Raw genomic sequence first — 16,868 nt, forward strand, 5'->3', positions numbered from 1 at the left:
TGGACACTTTCAAAGAAACTAGAGAAACGGCTGGACTTACACCCGCCTTCTAATGAGAGCGCAACATCTGTGTTGGAAGAGCCACCCATTGACTGATCTAATATACGGCAACCTTCCCCGTGTTTCTTCACTAGTCCGATCCAGAAGAACACAGTTTGCTGACCACTGCTACAGAGCTGACAATGAGGTTATATCTTCCCTTTTCTGGAGTCCTGCCTCAAAGTAGACCAGAGGTAGAAAACTGTCGTTCCCCGATGTCATCGCTATAGGGACACATGCATCAGTAAACAGGAACTGGGGATGGCAATGAAGGACCGGGAAGTCTGGCGGGGCGTTGTGAAATTCATGATCTCGACCGCCTTCCCAAAAATGATGATGATTACACATTGGAGCAGACCAGGTCGCTGGGCACGGTGTTGGGGAGGTCCATGATTACACATTGGAGCAGACCAGGTCGCTGGGCACGGTGTTGGGGAGGTCCATGATTACACATTGGAGCAGACCAGGTCGCTGGGCACGGTGTTGGGGAGGTCCATGATTACACATTGGAGCAGACCAGGTCGCTGGGCACGGTGTTGGGGAGGTCCATGATTACACATTGGAGCAGACCAGGTCACTGGGCACGGTGTTGGGGAGGTCCATGGTGGCTTTGCTGCTCTTCTTCTTGGTCAGCTTGACCTGCTGCCTCGTAGCGTCCGACCTGAGGTAGCGCTCCTTGTTGTGGATGACCTGCAGTGGAGGTGGAAAAATGTACTCAATTTATTTTACTTAATTAAGTAAAAGTATCAATACTGCAATGTAGAAATTCTCTGTTACAAGTATTTAAAAAACAAAAGTCCCACATTCAAAATGTACTTGAGTAAAAAAGTACAAAAGTATTGGTATCAGAATGTACTTAAAGTACCAAAAGTAGATATTCTAGCTTTATGTGGAATGTTGGTTTCTCATTACAAGTTTGTAAAAAAATCTATCCGATCAAAAACAGCCGATCTACAAGCTCACAATGTGTCGCAACGCATTTAGAAGTAAAAGTACTGGCAAATGGAAATACTCCCAAGTAAAGTACAAACACCCCAATAGTTCGTATTAAGTACATCACTTTTAGTAAATGTACTTAGTTGCTATATTATCCCATTTTGGGCGGGAACCCCTTTCGGTGTTAGCATCATGTCATGCTTTAGCTATTGAAAAATAGCAGATCTACAAGCTCATAGCGCGCCACCGAGTGGCGCGCTATGAGCTGCTATTGGTCTGCTATTTTTGAAAAATCGAAGAACCACTGACATAGAAACGCTGATGCTGTATACCTGGATGTACTGGTCTGTGCTGCTGTTCTGCTGGTCGCTGCTGGAGGCCAGCGAGGCCGAGTCGGACTCGGTGAGCGACGGCTCCCCCAGCAGCTTGGGCCTCGTCTTGGGCTTCACGTGAGGCTGCTGGTGGTCCGTGGTCGCGTGCCTCGCCGGCGTAGTCGCGGACGACGGGGACTGATGATGGTTATTGACGGGGCGGCGTCCTCCTCCCGGAGAGGACTGCGCTGCAACATGTCGGACCGGGGACTGCTGCGCCACATGGCGCCGGGGTGTTGGCACGGGGAGAGGAGAGGCTCCTCTCGTGGAGGGACGGGGGGCCGGCGCCTCCAAATCGTCCCAGTCCATCCCTCCGTCGTCGTCGTCCTCCTCCTCGTCTTCCTCCGCCCCTTGGGCCATTGCTGTACAATTAATCAAAGAAAAGATGGAGATCTACATTCAGACACCTACTGTATGCGGTCTTCATTTCTAAATTTGAGCCAGAACGGTGCAGCTGCAGCACTATAGTTGGCTGTCCAATTTTATTTTAGTTCTCTTATGTTTTTGCTACAGGAGAGAGAGACTTTAAGAGAGTTTAAGTTTAAAGGAGCATTCAGTGATTTGGGTGATTTGTTACCGCCTCGGTAACAAGATGTGCACATGCACGGCATTGCACGCGCTACAGTGGGGGAGACAGACAACAGGCCAACAGCACGTGCACCAAGGCCCGCCCCCGTTCGATCATGATTGGCGGAAGGCCCCTCTCTATCCTGATTGGATGAAGGCTGGGCCACCTAGCCAAAAACGAAACCTAATGTTTTTGGACCCCAGGGGTTAACTGGGGACAGGGAGGAACTCCTTATATGGTCAGCACACTCTATAGTAGGGATGATTATCACAACAAAACAAAAAAACTAAGTGATATTGGAATTACGTGACATCACTGAATATACCTTTAAGTCGAGCACTTTGATGTTGTCTGTTTAAAGCCACAGTAGTCACATTTTGAATGTAGTAATGTTCAACTCTACAGACTAAAGACAATAAATAGTTTCATGGAAACAATGAGAGTCGTGTGAGAATCGTGATCTCAGTTCTTGTGGAGGAAAATGGAGGTTCACATTTGAACAAGAGTCGTGCAGCACTAACTAACCTTGGGCTCCTCCATAGCGCCTCCGAGCCAGGTGGCCGCCACCTTTGGCCGCCATGGACAGCTGGCTCTCCACGCGTTCGCCGATGTAGAAGCGCGCCGCGGAGGGTTGGTGGAGGTCGGAGAGCGAGCGCGGGCGGTGGTGGGACTGCCCTCCGAACGACCCCCTCCTCCTCATGCCCTTGCCGTTCCCCCCCTCCCCCTCCTCCTCCTCCTCCTCCTCCTCTTCGCTCAGGTGCGGCTGTGACGTGTGGGACGTGCGGTGGGCGTGGGGGGGCGGCGGGGGGTGGCGGGCGTAGCGTTTAGCGTTGCTGCTACGCGGGTACAGCTCCAGGATTTCTCCGACGTGTGGCTCCTCTATAGGGGTGGGTGATATGGAAGAAATATAATTTCACAGTTACAGTAGCACAATACAATTTCACAATATATTTTTAGGCCGTTTTTAATGGTTATTTTTCAAGTTACTTAACGGTACCGTACAATCACCTACATACAGGGTTCCCCAATTAGCGGCCCGCGGGCCATCTGCGGCCCGCGGAGCGCCCCCTTGTGGCCCACGGAAGAATTTCCGTAGCCTCTGCATGTCAAACTGGGGGTCCTTTTCAAATGGGTTTCTTGCCCTGAACATTAATTTCAGGGCAAGACCTCGACCTCACGCGTGCCAACTCGGCCCCCAGCCCAGCTTGTAGATATGCTATTTTAAAGACATGGCATGGTGGTGATGTCTCACCATATCGCCCGCCCCTCGGCTCCTCCAGGGCCCGGTAGTGGCGAGGGATGCGCGTGGCCGAGCGCAGCAGCTTCCTGCTCCGCGCCACGTCGTGCTCGTTGACGATGACGTAGCGCGTGGTGGGGGCGTGGCCTCGCCGCCCCGCGTAGCTCTGTGCCGTGATGATCCCGCCCCCTCCGCCCCCGCCGGCGGAGGAGGAGGAGGCGGCGGCCTCGGCGGGGTGCAGCGAGCGCACGGTCTTCCTGTACAGCGGGTCGGAGTGGATGTTGTCGGTGTAGCAGCGGGGCAACGGCGCCACCTGGTGGTAGGACTTGGACCTGCAGGCACCGCCGGGGCCGCTGAGGAACGGCGGGTGCCTGTTGGTGTCACACGGAGAGAAAGGACAACATGTCATATTAACCCATTCTGACCTGAGATCAGATTCTAAAAATGTCTTCTACATCCTGACAGTTTTATGAAAAAGCTATGTTTCTATGACAGTCGTTATTTTCAAAAATAGCAGACCTACAAGCTCGTAGCGCGCCACTCGGTGGCGCTATGAGCTTGTAGATCTGCTATTTTTCAATAGCTAAAGCATAGCATGATGCTAACACCAAAAGGGGTAGAGCCTGTGTTGATCTCGTTGACTAAAACTAAACCAGTAAGAGGAGGGCGAGAGGCGACGTGCACGCATCCGCCTGGGCGACGGCAGACTGCTGGGCGAGCACTGGCGCTTTGCCATTGGGGGGGGTCAGATCAACATATGGAATTAATTCTGTACTGGCCATATATGGAGCGTGTCTTGAGTGTACAGGGTTTGATGAGGTCAGATCAGTTCTGGACAACCGTTGGGTCCGACCGACTCGACACCGGGCACTGCAGCACCCCCTGTGGTGGGAGTGGAGGAACGCGTGTGTGGAATGTGAGATGGATGGTGCCGTGGCATACCTACCTGTGCGCCATGTGCTCCAGCCTCTGCTTGTGCAGCATGGACAGGGTGGGGCTCCGTGACGCCCCCCCGGGCGCGGCGCCGCTCCCCCCCCGGCCCAGGCTGGCGCGGGACGCCGACTGGGCGATGGTGCGGATGCTGTTGCCGCGGCGAACGGGCGACTGGAAGCTGGCGGCGGCCTGCACGGTGCCGTTGATGTTGCGTTGCCGCACCGGGGACGGCGTGCGGGCCGAGGAGGAGGCGTGGCTAGTGATGTCACTCTCCTGCTGCTCCGCCTTCTTGTCTGCTGCCGCCACCGCCTCCAGAGGAGGAGCCTGCAGCCGCGCTGGAAAGGTCAAAGGTCGTCATGGTCACAGGGTCAGAGGGGGTCGAGAGGCCACGGGGAGTTAGCCCAGCACACCAAATGCAGGTCTATAATGCTGAGTGTACGAATGTAACCAAATGGACCCTTACAGGTCTGTAACTCTGAGAGCGTACAAATGGAACCAAATGGATCCTTACAGGTCTGTAACTCTGAGAGCGTACAAATGGAACCAAATGGACCCTTGCAGGTCTGTAACTCTTGAAAGCGTACAAATGGAACCAAATGGACCCTTACAGGTCTGTAACGCTGATAGTGTAACACATGGAACCAAATTGACCCTTACGGGACTGTAACTCTGATCTGCTTCCATTTATACACTCTATAAAGAGTTACATTAACAATGTAGATTATATGATCACAAACATTAATGTTCAACTTAGACACTCTCTGAGTTACAAACTCACACAGACAGGATAATGTGGCCCCCTGGTGGAGGGAGACCAGACAGCGGCCATTAAAGCAGAACGCATGGAACTGAGAGAGACGAGTGCAGTACAGAGACCAGCTCAGTGGCCTTGTGTTTAGAGTGTCCGCCCTGAGACTGGGAGGCCGGGGTTCGATCCCCGTCCGGGTCATACCAGAGACCCTCCCTGATTGGCACTCAGTAGAGTACAGTACAGACTACAGTACAGTACAGTACAGTGGAGTAGAGTAAAGTACCTGCAGCCATCTGGAACACCTTCTTCTTGTCGTCTGTCCGCTCCTGTAACACAGCATTGAACATTTTACAATTTGTATTTCTGTTTTCCTTTTATAGGCTTCGTAAGGGCAGATTTAGTAGAGTTTTAGGTTGTTATTAGAGAAAGTAAATAGACTACCGGTAGTCTAGTTTTAATTTGTTGACGAAATTGTCTTAGTTTTAGTCATCGTAGCTTAGTTTTTATTTTGTTATAAATGTTGTTTTCCTCAGTGAAAAGGCGTAGTTGAAGGTCGTTTTGAGTGATTGATTGATTGATTGAAATATGTATTAACAGTTTGCAGAATTACAGTACATTTCAAGCACAAACTCAATACAAAGACGGTTAACTGTGAGTGGACGACCCAATTAAGCATTACACTTGTTTACAACAGGGTCCACCATGTTCAATTCATCAAAACATTTAGAGACGTACAAATAGACACTTCCATATAGTCAAAGAACAGAACAGGAATTCATCATAAAGGAGGGAAAAGGGGAAAAGAAACATATACAGTGATGGGGCCAGTTTTGAATTGCAGCCGTCCGTAGGTGCCCTTTGAGAGCGGTTTTGAAGGAGTCAAGGGATTCACATGTCTTAATGACTGTTGGTAGGGCGTTCCACATTTTGGTGGCATAGGAGCGAAAATAATTTAGTCCCTTGTTTGTGCCGAATCTGGGTTGTACATGGTTAGTTGAACTCCTTCTGGTGTTGTGGGTGTGGACTTTGTTTACATTAAGGAAGTATTTAGACAGGTACATGGGTGGTGTATCCAATCTTGTGGACCAGACCCATTGACAAAATCAACTGACCGTTTGGAGTTGCATCCTCAGCTGATTGTTGGTGAATTTCAGAGACCGTGCGATAGCTTGCAGGTAGTAGATCAGCATGCTGGAACACACACACACACACACACACCAATATGAATGATTCATCACTTAACCTAAGAGGAAGTGTTTACTGTAAAGGCTTTTCGTGTTTAGAAAAGAGTGCGTGTGCGTGCGTGCATGCGAGTGCATGTGTGCATGTGTGCGTGCGTATGTGTGTGTGGCGTGCATGCGTGCGCTCACAACAGCAGCAGTAGCCCTGGCAGCGCCACCACGGGGCTGGTGACGTAACCCATCACATTACTGAACCACAGCGGGAAGTCTTTTTCAATGGTGTCTGAGATGATGTCGTAAATCTTCTCCTGACCACTGCAACACACACACACACACACACACACACACACACACACTTTAAGGCAGGCATTTAGCCGGAGCGACTTACAGAAAGCAAGAACAACACACAGTAATACATCAAATACATAGAAATAGTCATCAAGAATCATGAGGAAGATAAGAACCTATAGCATCTGCCTAACGGTATACAATATAATGTACAGTAAAGCTATGAGCGGAAGGCAGATTTTTGGCTGAATGTGGTTTCGTCAACTGATTCTTGTAGCTTGGGGTCACCTCTTTTAAGAATTGTTGAGGGTGCCCAGTGATATCCCTTGGGCATTTTTGAGTGGTGCAACCACTCCTACAACCAGCAATGTCCGTGTACACCTATGTGTTCACCTCAGGGGGGCAGTCAGACAGATATTTTGTGAAGCCACTAAGGAAATCGGAACTTCCTGAAAGTTCATATAATGGCCTGTTGTGGCGCTGTCATTGGGCCCAAAAAAACCCATAGCTCCATAGAGGTCCATCTATTTGGGCCCAACTTCACCTAGACTGTATTACCTTAATAAACATGGTCATGAATACTTTCTGCTTCCAGTCACTAGTTTAAAGTCTCATTTCTCATGTCATAATATTCTTTTTGGAAAATTATGGTCCCATTTATTTAAAAAATGACCATAAAGTCGTGTATGTTCTGAGGGGCGTGGCTACCGTTACAGTCTATGATCGGGAACCACCCCAAGTCAAAATAAAAACCAACAAAGAAGAAGGGGGGAAGTCCCGCCTCGTTGTCTGGGCCAGCCAATGGCCAGCTGGGCCCAAACGGATCTAGAAAGATGGCGATTTACAATTCAAGGACTGACTGGCTTCATCTTACGTCCATATCAGACCCGGAGAACGCTTTGTCCACATATTTTTACAGTCTGTATGTGTAGGTATGTGTTCACCTATGTATGTGTTCACCTATGTATGAGCACCAGTATGAGTACCAGTAGGGGCGCTGTTGTGCCATGCAGAAACAGAGAGAGAGAGACAGTGCTGCACTGTTGCCTGCTAATGAGAGAGAGAGAGAGGAGGGGGGGAGGGGAGTTGCACCACTCGGTTCATACAGGTGTGATTTTTTTTGTTATTAGCCCCTTAATGCCCGAAACAGAAAACCTATCCACGCCCAAATGGTATTTCATGCAAGATACTTGGTCTAAATGCATCAACTTACAGTTTTCTACAGTGTTTATGAATGTGGAGTAAAACTAAATTGAATTGTGCGGTCAAAATCAACACCGCTTTTAACGAGGGTTTTTAGTATATCATTACCTAAAGGGTCCACAGTACTGCGACGGTCGGTATCTCACGATGGCGAACACCGTGGGCAGCATGCACAGGAACAACATGAACAGAAGCATCGCCAGGTAGAAATTGTTTGATCTGCAAAAAAAAGAAGGCAAAACATTTGTTTCAAATATAATCCTTCATAATGATGAGGGTCAGTTCTAGCTGAACATGCAGTGGGGCTTTTTAGTGCCGTGATTTTTTCCACCCTAAAACATGATCATCAGGTCTTATTGTTATATAAGGAGGTATAATTTTTTCAAAATAGTGTACAGTATTTGTTAAAATGTTGTTTTTATGTGGGCACGCCCACCAGTTCATTAAGTATGCCTGGTTTGCCTGGTGGGGGGTGATGGGTGGTGATCCACCTGAACTGAAGCCACACCCACAGCTGTAGTTGTATGATATAGGGGGAGGGGTTAGGGGAGGGGCTGATAATGTGATGTCACTATATTACTGTTTATTTCATTGGCCCGTTTGACTGTCAAGGGTCCATCCTCCAGGAAGAAACCCTAAATACAAAGTTAATACACCATTGCACATAAAAACGACTCCAGTGTGTCTAATGGAGTACTGTCACCTCATAGACACATGAAAAACTGGAAAAATATAAAAAATTGGCACTCCATCTTTAAAAAGAAAGTAGTAAGATGCTAGGGATGTCCCGATACACTTTTTTCTCTTCCGATCTGATCCCGATACCTCAATTTCTGTGTTGCAGTACCGATACCGAATACCGATACCATTGTAGTGATCTCATGTTTTGTTTATAGCTATATATCTGGTGTTGTGTTTATAGCAGACTCCTCACTCAAATGTGCACTTGCAGTTTGGGCAACTCCAAAGCAAACTCCACAGTCCACATGCCACAACATTTGAATCACCTGCCATAGTGTCAACCCCTTACCCGTGTGTCGGATCGGTGGTTAGACTGGCATATTCACCGATATCGATATGACCCGATATGACAAATAAGGGCCGATCCGATACTTTTCCCGATACCGTACAGTATCGGGACATCTCTATTCGAGACCATTAAATGGTCTCGTATAGAGATGTCCCGATACACTTTAGACTTGGACCAAAATACTTATTATTTTAGGCGAACAGAACAGAACCATCGTTCTACAGAAGTATAAATTAAGGTATAGAACTGCAAATCGTACGGTATCTCTGAAACGACATATCGTAGCGTATTGTCTCTGTGATATGTACAGTATCATGATATCGCTCGCCCACGCCTGCAGCCTGGCATTAATTTATGCTGCCATGTGTACATTTTTTGATGTCCCCGCATTTCGTGTCCTTGTCACGATATAACAGATCCATGTAAAAGACCAGTATGAGGGTGTTGTACGTTGAATCGGCTCATACCTACAGTTCTGCTGTCACAAGCAGGGCATTAGAAATGGCTTTTTAATTCTCAGCAAAGTGTCTGTATCAATCTTTCTCTTCTCCAGAGAGAGAGAGAGAGAGAGAGAGAGAGAGACTGGTATAAGCCACCACATCTGTGAGCGACTGATAAGGCCTGGAAGAGGCGGCGATAGGCGTGTTACATAAATCAGAAAAGGCTAAGGACTGCCGTGTGTGGTTATGTGATGTACGTGGGTGTGTGCGCGTTCGTGCGTGTATGTGTGTAATTGAGCATGAACTTGAACTGTATGTGTGTAGGAAGCGGCGAAGAGGGGTGTTACATGCTATGCTGTCCCCTTCTCTCCCTCTGCAACTGGGAATAAAACACGAGTGTTATGTACATACTATGTTGTCTCTTCATGCCTTCCCTGTGCAACTGCAAACCAGGGATGTCATCTGGGGCATTGGGGGATGGCACCCCCTAGTGTTCACATTTAACCTAAGCGTTATCATAATTGTCCCCAACTCGATGCCCATCCAAGGCGTCCATCCACACGTGACACGTGTTATAATTTAGAATTGCGTTTCATTTTATGCCAAACATTAAAGACTTTCAGCGTGGAATCCCCTAGTTTGGGAATGTCATTATACAGTAGGTGAACTATAGGGCATTCACTTCTAGTCATTTTTACTAGTTGACTAGTTAACTAGTCAACTACCTATTATGTAAAAATGAATAATTGGAAATAAATATTTGTACATTTAAAAACTGGGATTTTTTTCCCTTTCTTATCAACTAGTCAACTAGTAAACTAGTCGACTAGTTTCTTACTGTCCTATGGTGAACATCGGCCGAAATTAGTTTAGAGATAGGGTGAGAAGTTCAGTCACATGAGAGAGACTCAGAGTAGAGTCGCTGCTTCTTTGCCTGGAAAGGAGCCAGATTAGGTGGTTCGGTCATCTGGTCAGGATGCCTCTCGGGCGTCTCCCTGTGAAAATAGTTGATCTCAACGTGCCGCTTGGCGACGCACTGAGAGCTTGTAGCTCAACTATGTTTGCTATTTTAGAAATGGGGCTACATGGTCATTATTTTTTGCCACCCCCATATTTCTTTCTGAAAGTGTAAAACAGATCCTGGCTGTGTCCACACACAGTGACCAACAGGTCAGCAACTTCAATCTTTGATCATATTATAGTATTGATTATAGTAGTAGTGGAAAAATTGAGTATTTTTTTTCTGGTATAATGTGTGTGTGTGGGTGTGCATGCACGTGCGTGCAGGGTCACACTGACACACCTGGAGGCGCGGAACACCTGCTGGTGCGGGACGTTACAGGTCAGCACGGCCCAGCTCCTCAGATACATCAGACCAATCAGCTTCAAGACGTTGAAGGCAGGGAGGCAGGGGGAGAAGAACGCCCCCATCCTGACGACAGTACAGATACAGATATAACATGATGCTTCAACACGCCCTAATCCTAAAACAGTACAGATACAGATATAACATGATGCTTCAACACGCCCTAATCCTAACAACAGTACAGATATAACATGATGCTTCAACACGCCCTAATCCTAACAACAGTACAGATATAACATGATGCTTCAACACGCCCTAATCCTAACAACAGTACAGATACAGATATAATGAGGGAACACCTTAAAGGCAGGGGGAGAACAGCGCCCCCATCCTACAGTCAGCAGCACAGATAATAACTAGAAAAAGTGCCCTTCCGGGCACAGGTCTCCACCAGGTTATCCACAGATCCGTGCAGTTAGAGGTAAAAACACTTTTCGGCCAGTTATAGCGCCACCTTGAGGCTGAGTTGAAATTGTTCATGTGGCATTTCGTCCTCGGCCTAGTGGGAATGTGGGTGCACAATTTCACGGAAATCACGCGATGTGTTCATGATTTGCAGCATTTTGTTTGAAACTGAGCACTCCTGTGAACTTTGGAAGCCAATCTTAACCAATCAGGATGGAGTCTGATAAATCTGAAAGACCCGTTTCGTTGAATGGCTCTAGAGAGACTGTGTACCAATTTGCGTGATGTTTGGACAAAATCTGTAGGTGTACTGTGCAAAAACTTGTTTTGCACAAAGCGGCCTCCTGGTGGCGCTATAACAGGCCGTTCTGGAAAGTTTGGGGCAGAGGTTCATGGTTGGCATCCAGGGAGTGTGTGTGCAAAATATGGCATTGAAAAACTTGTTTTGCACAAAGCGGCCTCCTGGTGGCGCTATAACAGGCCGTTCTGGAAAGTTTGGGGCAGAGGTTCATGGTTGGCATCCAGGGAGTGTGTGTGCAAAATATGGCATCGACCGGGTTAACGGTGGCCGAGATTAGCTGTTCACGGACACACGGACACACGGACACACGGACGGACACACGGACACACGGACGGACGGAGTGCAAAACATACTCTCCCCACATGCCTTCGGCCTGGTGGAGACAATTATATGGTAAATGGTACATTTATATAGCGCTTTTATCCAAGGCGCTTTAGATTGTGCATTACATTCACACACACACACACACACACACACACACACACACACACACACACACACTCATACACTTAGGGGAGCAATTAGGGGTTCAGCGTCTTGCTCAAGGACACTTCGACACCAACTCTGGGGGAGTCCGGGATAGATCTGGGAACCTCACAGTTCCCATCGGGTCACTCTACCCCTGAGCCACTTTCCTCCCAACGAGAACGAGGCAGATTTACAACTCTTCTTTAATGGACCTCTGATTCTCTATTTTCTATTACCTCGACCCCCTCTCCATGGGGTCAGCCCTCCATTACCTCGACCCCCATATATATATATATTACGGTCCAGCCAAGCCAGGAGGGGGTAATGGAGCTGCGCGGAATGACCAAAGTCTTTGGGTCAGGGTCACACGGGTGTAATGGAGGGTGCATATTGCGCTGACCAGAGTCTTTTCATCAGGTCAGCACAGGTACTGATCATGGATGGACTACTCGGCTTATAACAGTGGTTCCCAAACTGTTCAGTTTGAAGGACCCCCAGATCAACATTTATTAGGCCACGGACCCCCCATTTGAAAACATAATGCCAGTGACCCCGATAAGGACCCCCCATTTGAAAACATAATGCCAGTGACCCTGATAAGGGAGTATTTTTACGGCTCCAGCAGTGATTCCGAAACACATTAATTTCATGGACCCCCAGTTTCACACACATTATGCCACGGACCCCCGATTTAATGGCATTTCTATCTCTGGTACCCCCATTTATATTGTAAAACCACTGTTCATTTAACTCAGCGAGTGTACGAATGGAACCAAATGGACCCTAACGGGTGATTTGATTGCTCAGCCAATCAAATCATCACTATGGGGTACACACAAACACACAAAGCTGGGCATAAGAGGGGCTATCACCCCTCAAAATATAAAAATACATTCATAGATTAATTGTTGCACCCCATATACACTACTCTTCTGTTCAAATATACAATTATTCATATTTGAATTTTACAATGCTGTTGCACCCCTAATTAAATTAGCTTCTGTACAGATCAAAATATTAATATTTCATTGTACTCACCAGATCATTCCTTGGTTATATATCAGGTGCAAAACATTTTCAGCTATTTTGAATTCTCCATATTCGGGCTGAGAGAAAAGAGGAGGAAAAACACATTAAACCCATTCTGACCTGAGATCAGATTCTAACGCACAGAAGAATGGTAGTTCTTTAACCCATTTTGACCTGAGATCAGATTCTAAAAATGTCTTCTAAATCCTGAGTTTTCAAAAATAGCAGACCTACAAGCTCGTAGCGCGCCACTCGGTGGCGCGCTATGAGCTTGTAGATCTGCTATTTTTCAATAGCTAAAGCATGACATGATGCTAACCCCCCTAACATGATTGCCTAAACTGCATTTCAACTGCGTCTAAAACATATATGTGCATAATTTACTTGTGTTAACCATTGAAACTGTAGACCTATTTAAACATTCTGTAATTGAACATAAGATATAGTTATAAGATGTATTTCAGTGAAGACGGCACTTTTGTTGATTGTACAATTTTGTTGTCAAAACGGTAATTAGCTTGCTAATGAGCCATCAGTGTTGTGTGCAATTCTGTGCACTGTAATTACAGTAATCTTTGGAGCGGCTTTAGACTGTCTTTCCCACTGACATTTGAATGTAATTACAATGACAATTTTCATCCCATAGCCTATTATTGTCCAACGGCGGTCACTTTAGTTTCTGCTATAAAACTAGAGTAAAATGTCAGGGAGGGACTAGTGGAGAAGAGATGGAGTAGAACTAAAAGACAAGTCATTTTATATGTTTGGTTCAGTGCGACGCGTTGTGATCTTGTAGATCGACTATTTTCAACACGCATTACGACGCTATCGGCCCTCCAAAATGTATTTGTCCACAAAAAGCCAAAATGGGTGGGAAACCCTTTTGGTGTTAGCATCATATTATGCTTTGGCTATTGAAAAATAGCAGATCTACAAGCTCATAGCGCGCCACCGAGTGGCGCGCTACGAGCTTGTAGGTCTGCTATTTTTGAAAAATCGAAGAACGACTGACATAGAAACATAGCTTTTTCAGAAAACTGTCAGGATGTAGAAGACATTTTTAGAATCTGATCTCAGGTCAGAATGGAAAACTGTCAGGATGTAGAAGACATTTATAGAATCTGATCTCAGGTCAGAATGGAAAACTGTCAGGATGTAGAAGACATTTTTAGAATCTGATCTCAGGTCAGAATGGGTTAAGCGTTATTCATATGATAGACTTGCGACCCACGGGTTGAGAGCCCCTGTTCTATGGAACGTACAAACTTGCTCTCCAGGTCCCAGCAGCAGCAGTCGCTCAGGTAGCGAACCACCAGACCTCTGATGAAGTCGATCAGCAGGATGCTGGCCACGGTGAAGATCATGTCGATGATGGACAGCTTCAGCATCTCCTATATAGGAAACACACAGTGGGAACTAGGAATGAACAGGTTCTGAAACAATTCATGCCAAGGACCATACAATATGCGGACCCCCGTCTGAAAACAACAGAAAAAATGAAATGGAACCCGAAATGTGTGCCGACCTGTCCTACTTAGGTCTCCTATAGCAGGGGTCCTACCTGTCCTACATAGGTCTCCTATAGCAGGGGTCCTACCTGTCCTACATATAGGTTTCCTATAGCAGGGGTCCTACCTGTCCTACTTAGGTCTCCTATAGCAGGGGTCCTACCTGTCCTACATATAGGTTTCCTATAGCAGGGGTCCTACCTGTCCTACTTAGGTCTCCTATAGCAGGGGTCCTACCTGTCCTACATAGGTCTCCTATAGCAGGGGTCCTACCTGTCCTACATATAGGTCTCCTATAGCAGGGGTCCTACCTGTCCTACATATAGGTCTCCTATAGCAGGGGTCCTACCTGTCCTACATAGGTCTCCTATAGCAGGGGTCCTACCTGTCCTACATAGGTCTCCCAGCAGGGGTCCTATCTGTCCTACATATAGGTCTCCTATAGCAGGGGTCCTACCTGTCCTACATAGGTCTCCTATAGCAGGGGTCCTACCTGTCCTACATAGGTCTCCTATAGAATGGGTCCTACCTGTCCTACACAGGTCTCCTATAGAATGGGTCCTACCTGTCCTACACAGGTCTCCTATAGCAGGGTTTCTACCTGTCCTACATAGGTCTCCTATAGCAGGGGTCCTACCTGTCCTACATAGGTCTCCTATAGCAGGGGTCCTACCTGTCCTACATAGGTCTCCTATAGCAGGGGTCCTACCTGTCCTACATAGGTCTCCTATAGCAGGGGTCCTACCTGTCCTACACAGGTCTCCTATAGCAGGGGTCCTACCTGTCCTACATAGGTCTCCCAGCAGGGGTCCTACCTGTCCTACATAGATCTCCTATAGCAGGGGTCCTACCTGTCCTACATAGGTCTCCCAGCAGGGGTCCTACCTGTCCTACATAGGTCTCCCAGCAGAGGTCCTACCTGTCCTACATAGGTCTCCCAGCAGGGGTCCTACCTGTCCTACATAGGTCTCCCAGCAGAGGTCCTACCTGTCCTACATAGGTCTCCCAGCAGGGGTCCTACCTGTCCTACATAGGTCTCCCAGCAGGGGTCCTACCTGTCCTACATAGGTCTCCCAGCAGGGGTCCTACCTGTCCTACATAGGTCTCCCAGCAGGGGTCCTACCTGTCCTACATAGGTCTCCCAGCAGGGGTCCTACCTGTCCTACATAGGTCTCCTATAGCAGGGGTCCTACCTGTCCTACATAGGTCTCCCAGCAGGTGTCCTACCTGTCCTACATAGGTCTCCCAGCAGGGGTCCTACCTGTCCTACATAGGTCTCCCAGCAGAGGTCCTACCTGTCCTACATAGGTCTCCCAGCAGGGGTCCTACCTGTCCTACATAGGTCTCCTATAGCAGGGGTCCTACCTGTCCTACATAGGTCTCCTAGCAGGGGTCCTACCTGTCCTACATAGGTCTCCCAGCAGGGGTCCTACCTGTCCTACACAGGTCTCCCAGCAGGGGTCCTACCTGTCCTACATAGGTCTCCTATAGCAGGGTTCCTACCTGTCCTACATAGGTCTCCCAGCAGGTGTCCTACCTGTCCTACACAGGTCTCCCAGCAGGGGTCCTACCTGTCCTACATAGGTCTCCTATAGCAGGGGTCCTACCTGTCCTACATAGGTCTCCCAGCAGGTGTCCTACCTGTCCTACATAGGTCTCCCAGCAGGGGTCCTACCTGTCCTACATAGGTCTCCTATAGCAGGGGTCCTACCTGTCCTACATAGGTCTCCCAGCAGGGGTCCTACCTGTCCTACATAGGTCTCCCAGCAGGTGTCCTACCTGTCCTACATAGGTCTCCTATAGCAGGGGTCCTACATAGGTCTCCCAGCAGGTGTCCTACCTGTCCTACATAGGTCTCCCAGCTAGGGTCCTACCTGTCCTACATAGGTCTCCCAGCAGGGGTCCTACCTGTCCTACATAGGTCTCCCAGCAGAGGTCCTACCTGTCCTACACAGGTCTCCCAGCAGGGGTCCTACCTGTCCTACATAGGTCTCCCAGCAGGGGTCCTACCTGTCCTACATAGGTCTCCCAGCAGGGGTCCTACCTGTCCTACATAGGTCTCCCAGCAGAGGTCCTACCTGTCCTACACAGGTCTCCCAGCAGGGGTCCTACCTGTCCTACACAGGTCTCCCAGCAGGGGTCCTACCTGTCCTACATAGGTCTCCTATAGCAGGGGTCCTACATAGGTCTCCCAGCAGGTGTCCTACCTGTCCTACATAGGTCTCCCAGCAGGGGTTCTACCTGTCCTACATAGGTCTCCCAGCAGGGGTCCTACCTGTCCTACATAGGTCTCCCAGCAGAGGTCCTACCTGTCCTACACAGGTCTCCCAGCAGGGGTCCTACCTGTCCTACACAGGTCTCCCAGCAGGGGTCCTACCTGTCCTACATAGGTCTCCCAGCAGGTTTCCTACCTGTCCTACATAGGTCTCCCAGCAGGGGTCCTGCTGAGGCCGTTTGGTCTTCTCAAAGAGGCCCACCACGGTGTGGTTGGACACGGCCATGGCGGACACGGCCGCCACCGCCGCCGTGGCACTCTTGGCGCTGAGGTTGTTGATGTCCATCACCATGGCGATGGTCGCCAGGGTGCTGTTCCGCTCGATGGAGACGGAGGAGACGTCTGAGACCAGCGTGGACAGGCCGCCACCGTCGTCCTCCGGCTGGGAGATGGTGGCCAGGAAGGAGCTGGACGGTTCTGTCCAGTTGGACCCGGGACCCACCTGCTGCAGCTGCTGGAGACACCACACCACACGTCCATACCACGCGCTGTTAACCCATTCTGACCTGAGATCAGATTCTAAGAATGTCTTCTACATC

The 16,868-nt window shown here is 48.5% G+C and overlaps 1 protein-coding gene across 1 annotated transcript in view; it reads right to left on the reverse strand.

Annotated features, from left to right (window-relative positions):
* Positions 1 to 591: 591 nt before the first annotated feature.
* The window catches only part of tmc3 (transmembrane channel like 3), a gene marked incomplete at both ends in the record, with an annotated part of 52,430 nt that continues 36,153 nt past the window's right edge, over positions 592 to 16,868 (reverse strand). Inside the window, 13 exons of the mRNA XM_083759214.1 lie at positions 592 to 729; positions 1,308 to 1,708; positions 2,440 to 2,793; positions 3,167 to 3,522; positions 4,098 to 4,419; positions 5,119 to 5,161; positions 5,948 to 6,026; positions 6,206 to 6,331; positions 7,616 to 7,726; positions 10,281 to 10,409; positions 12,556 to 12,623; positions 13,809 to 13,937; positions 16,466 to 16,774. Of these exons, the coding sequence (XP_083615340.1) occupies positions 592 to 729; positions 1,308 to 1,708; positions 2,440 to 2,793; positions 3,167 to 3,522; positions 4,098 to 4,419; positions 5,119 to 5,161; positions 5,948 to 6,026; positions 6,206 to 6,331; positions 7,616 to 7,726; positions 10,281 to 10,409; positions 12,556 to 12,623; positions 13,809 to 13,937; positions 16,466 to 16,774 (2,565 nt within the window). The remainder of the gene's footprint in view (positions 730 to 1,307; positions 1,709 to 2,439; positions 2,794 to 3,166; positions 3,523 to 4,097; positions 4,420 to 5,118; positions 5,162 to 5,947; positions 6,027 to 6,205; positions 6,332 to 7,615; positions 7,727 to 10,280; positions 10,410 to 12,555; positions 12,624 to 13,808; positions 13,938 to 16,465; positions 16,775 to 16,868) is intronic.

The sequence above is a fragment of the Protomyctophum parallelum genome, assembly GCF_964188405.1.
Source record: "Protomyctophum parallelum genome assembly, chromosome: 2".
Lineage (NCBI taxonomy): Eukaryota > Metazoa > Chordata > Actinopteri > Myctophiformes > Myctophidae > Protomyctophum > Protomyctophum parallelum.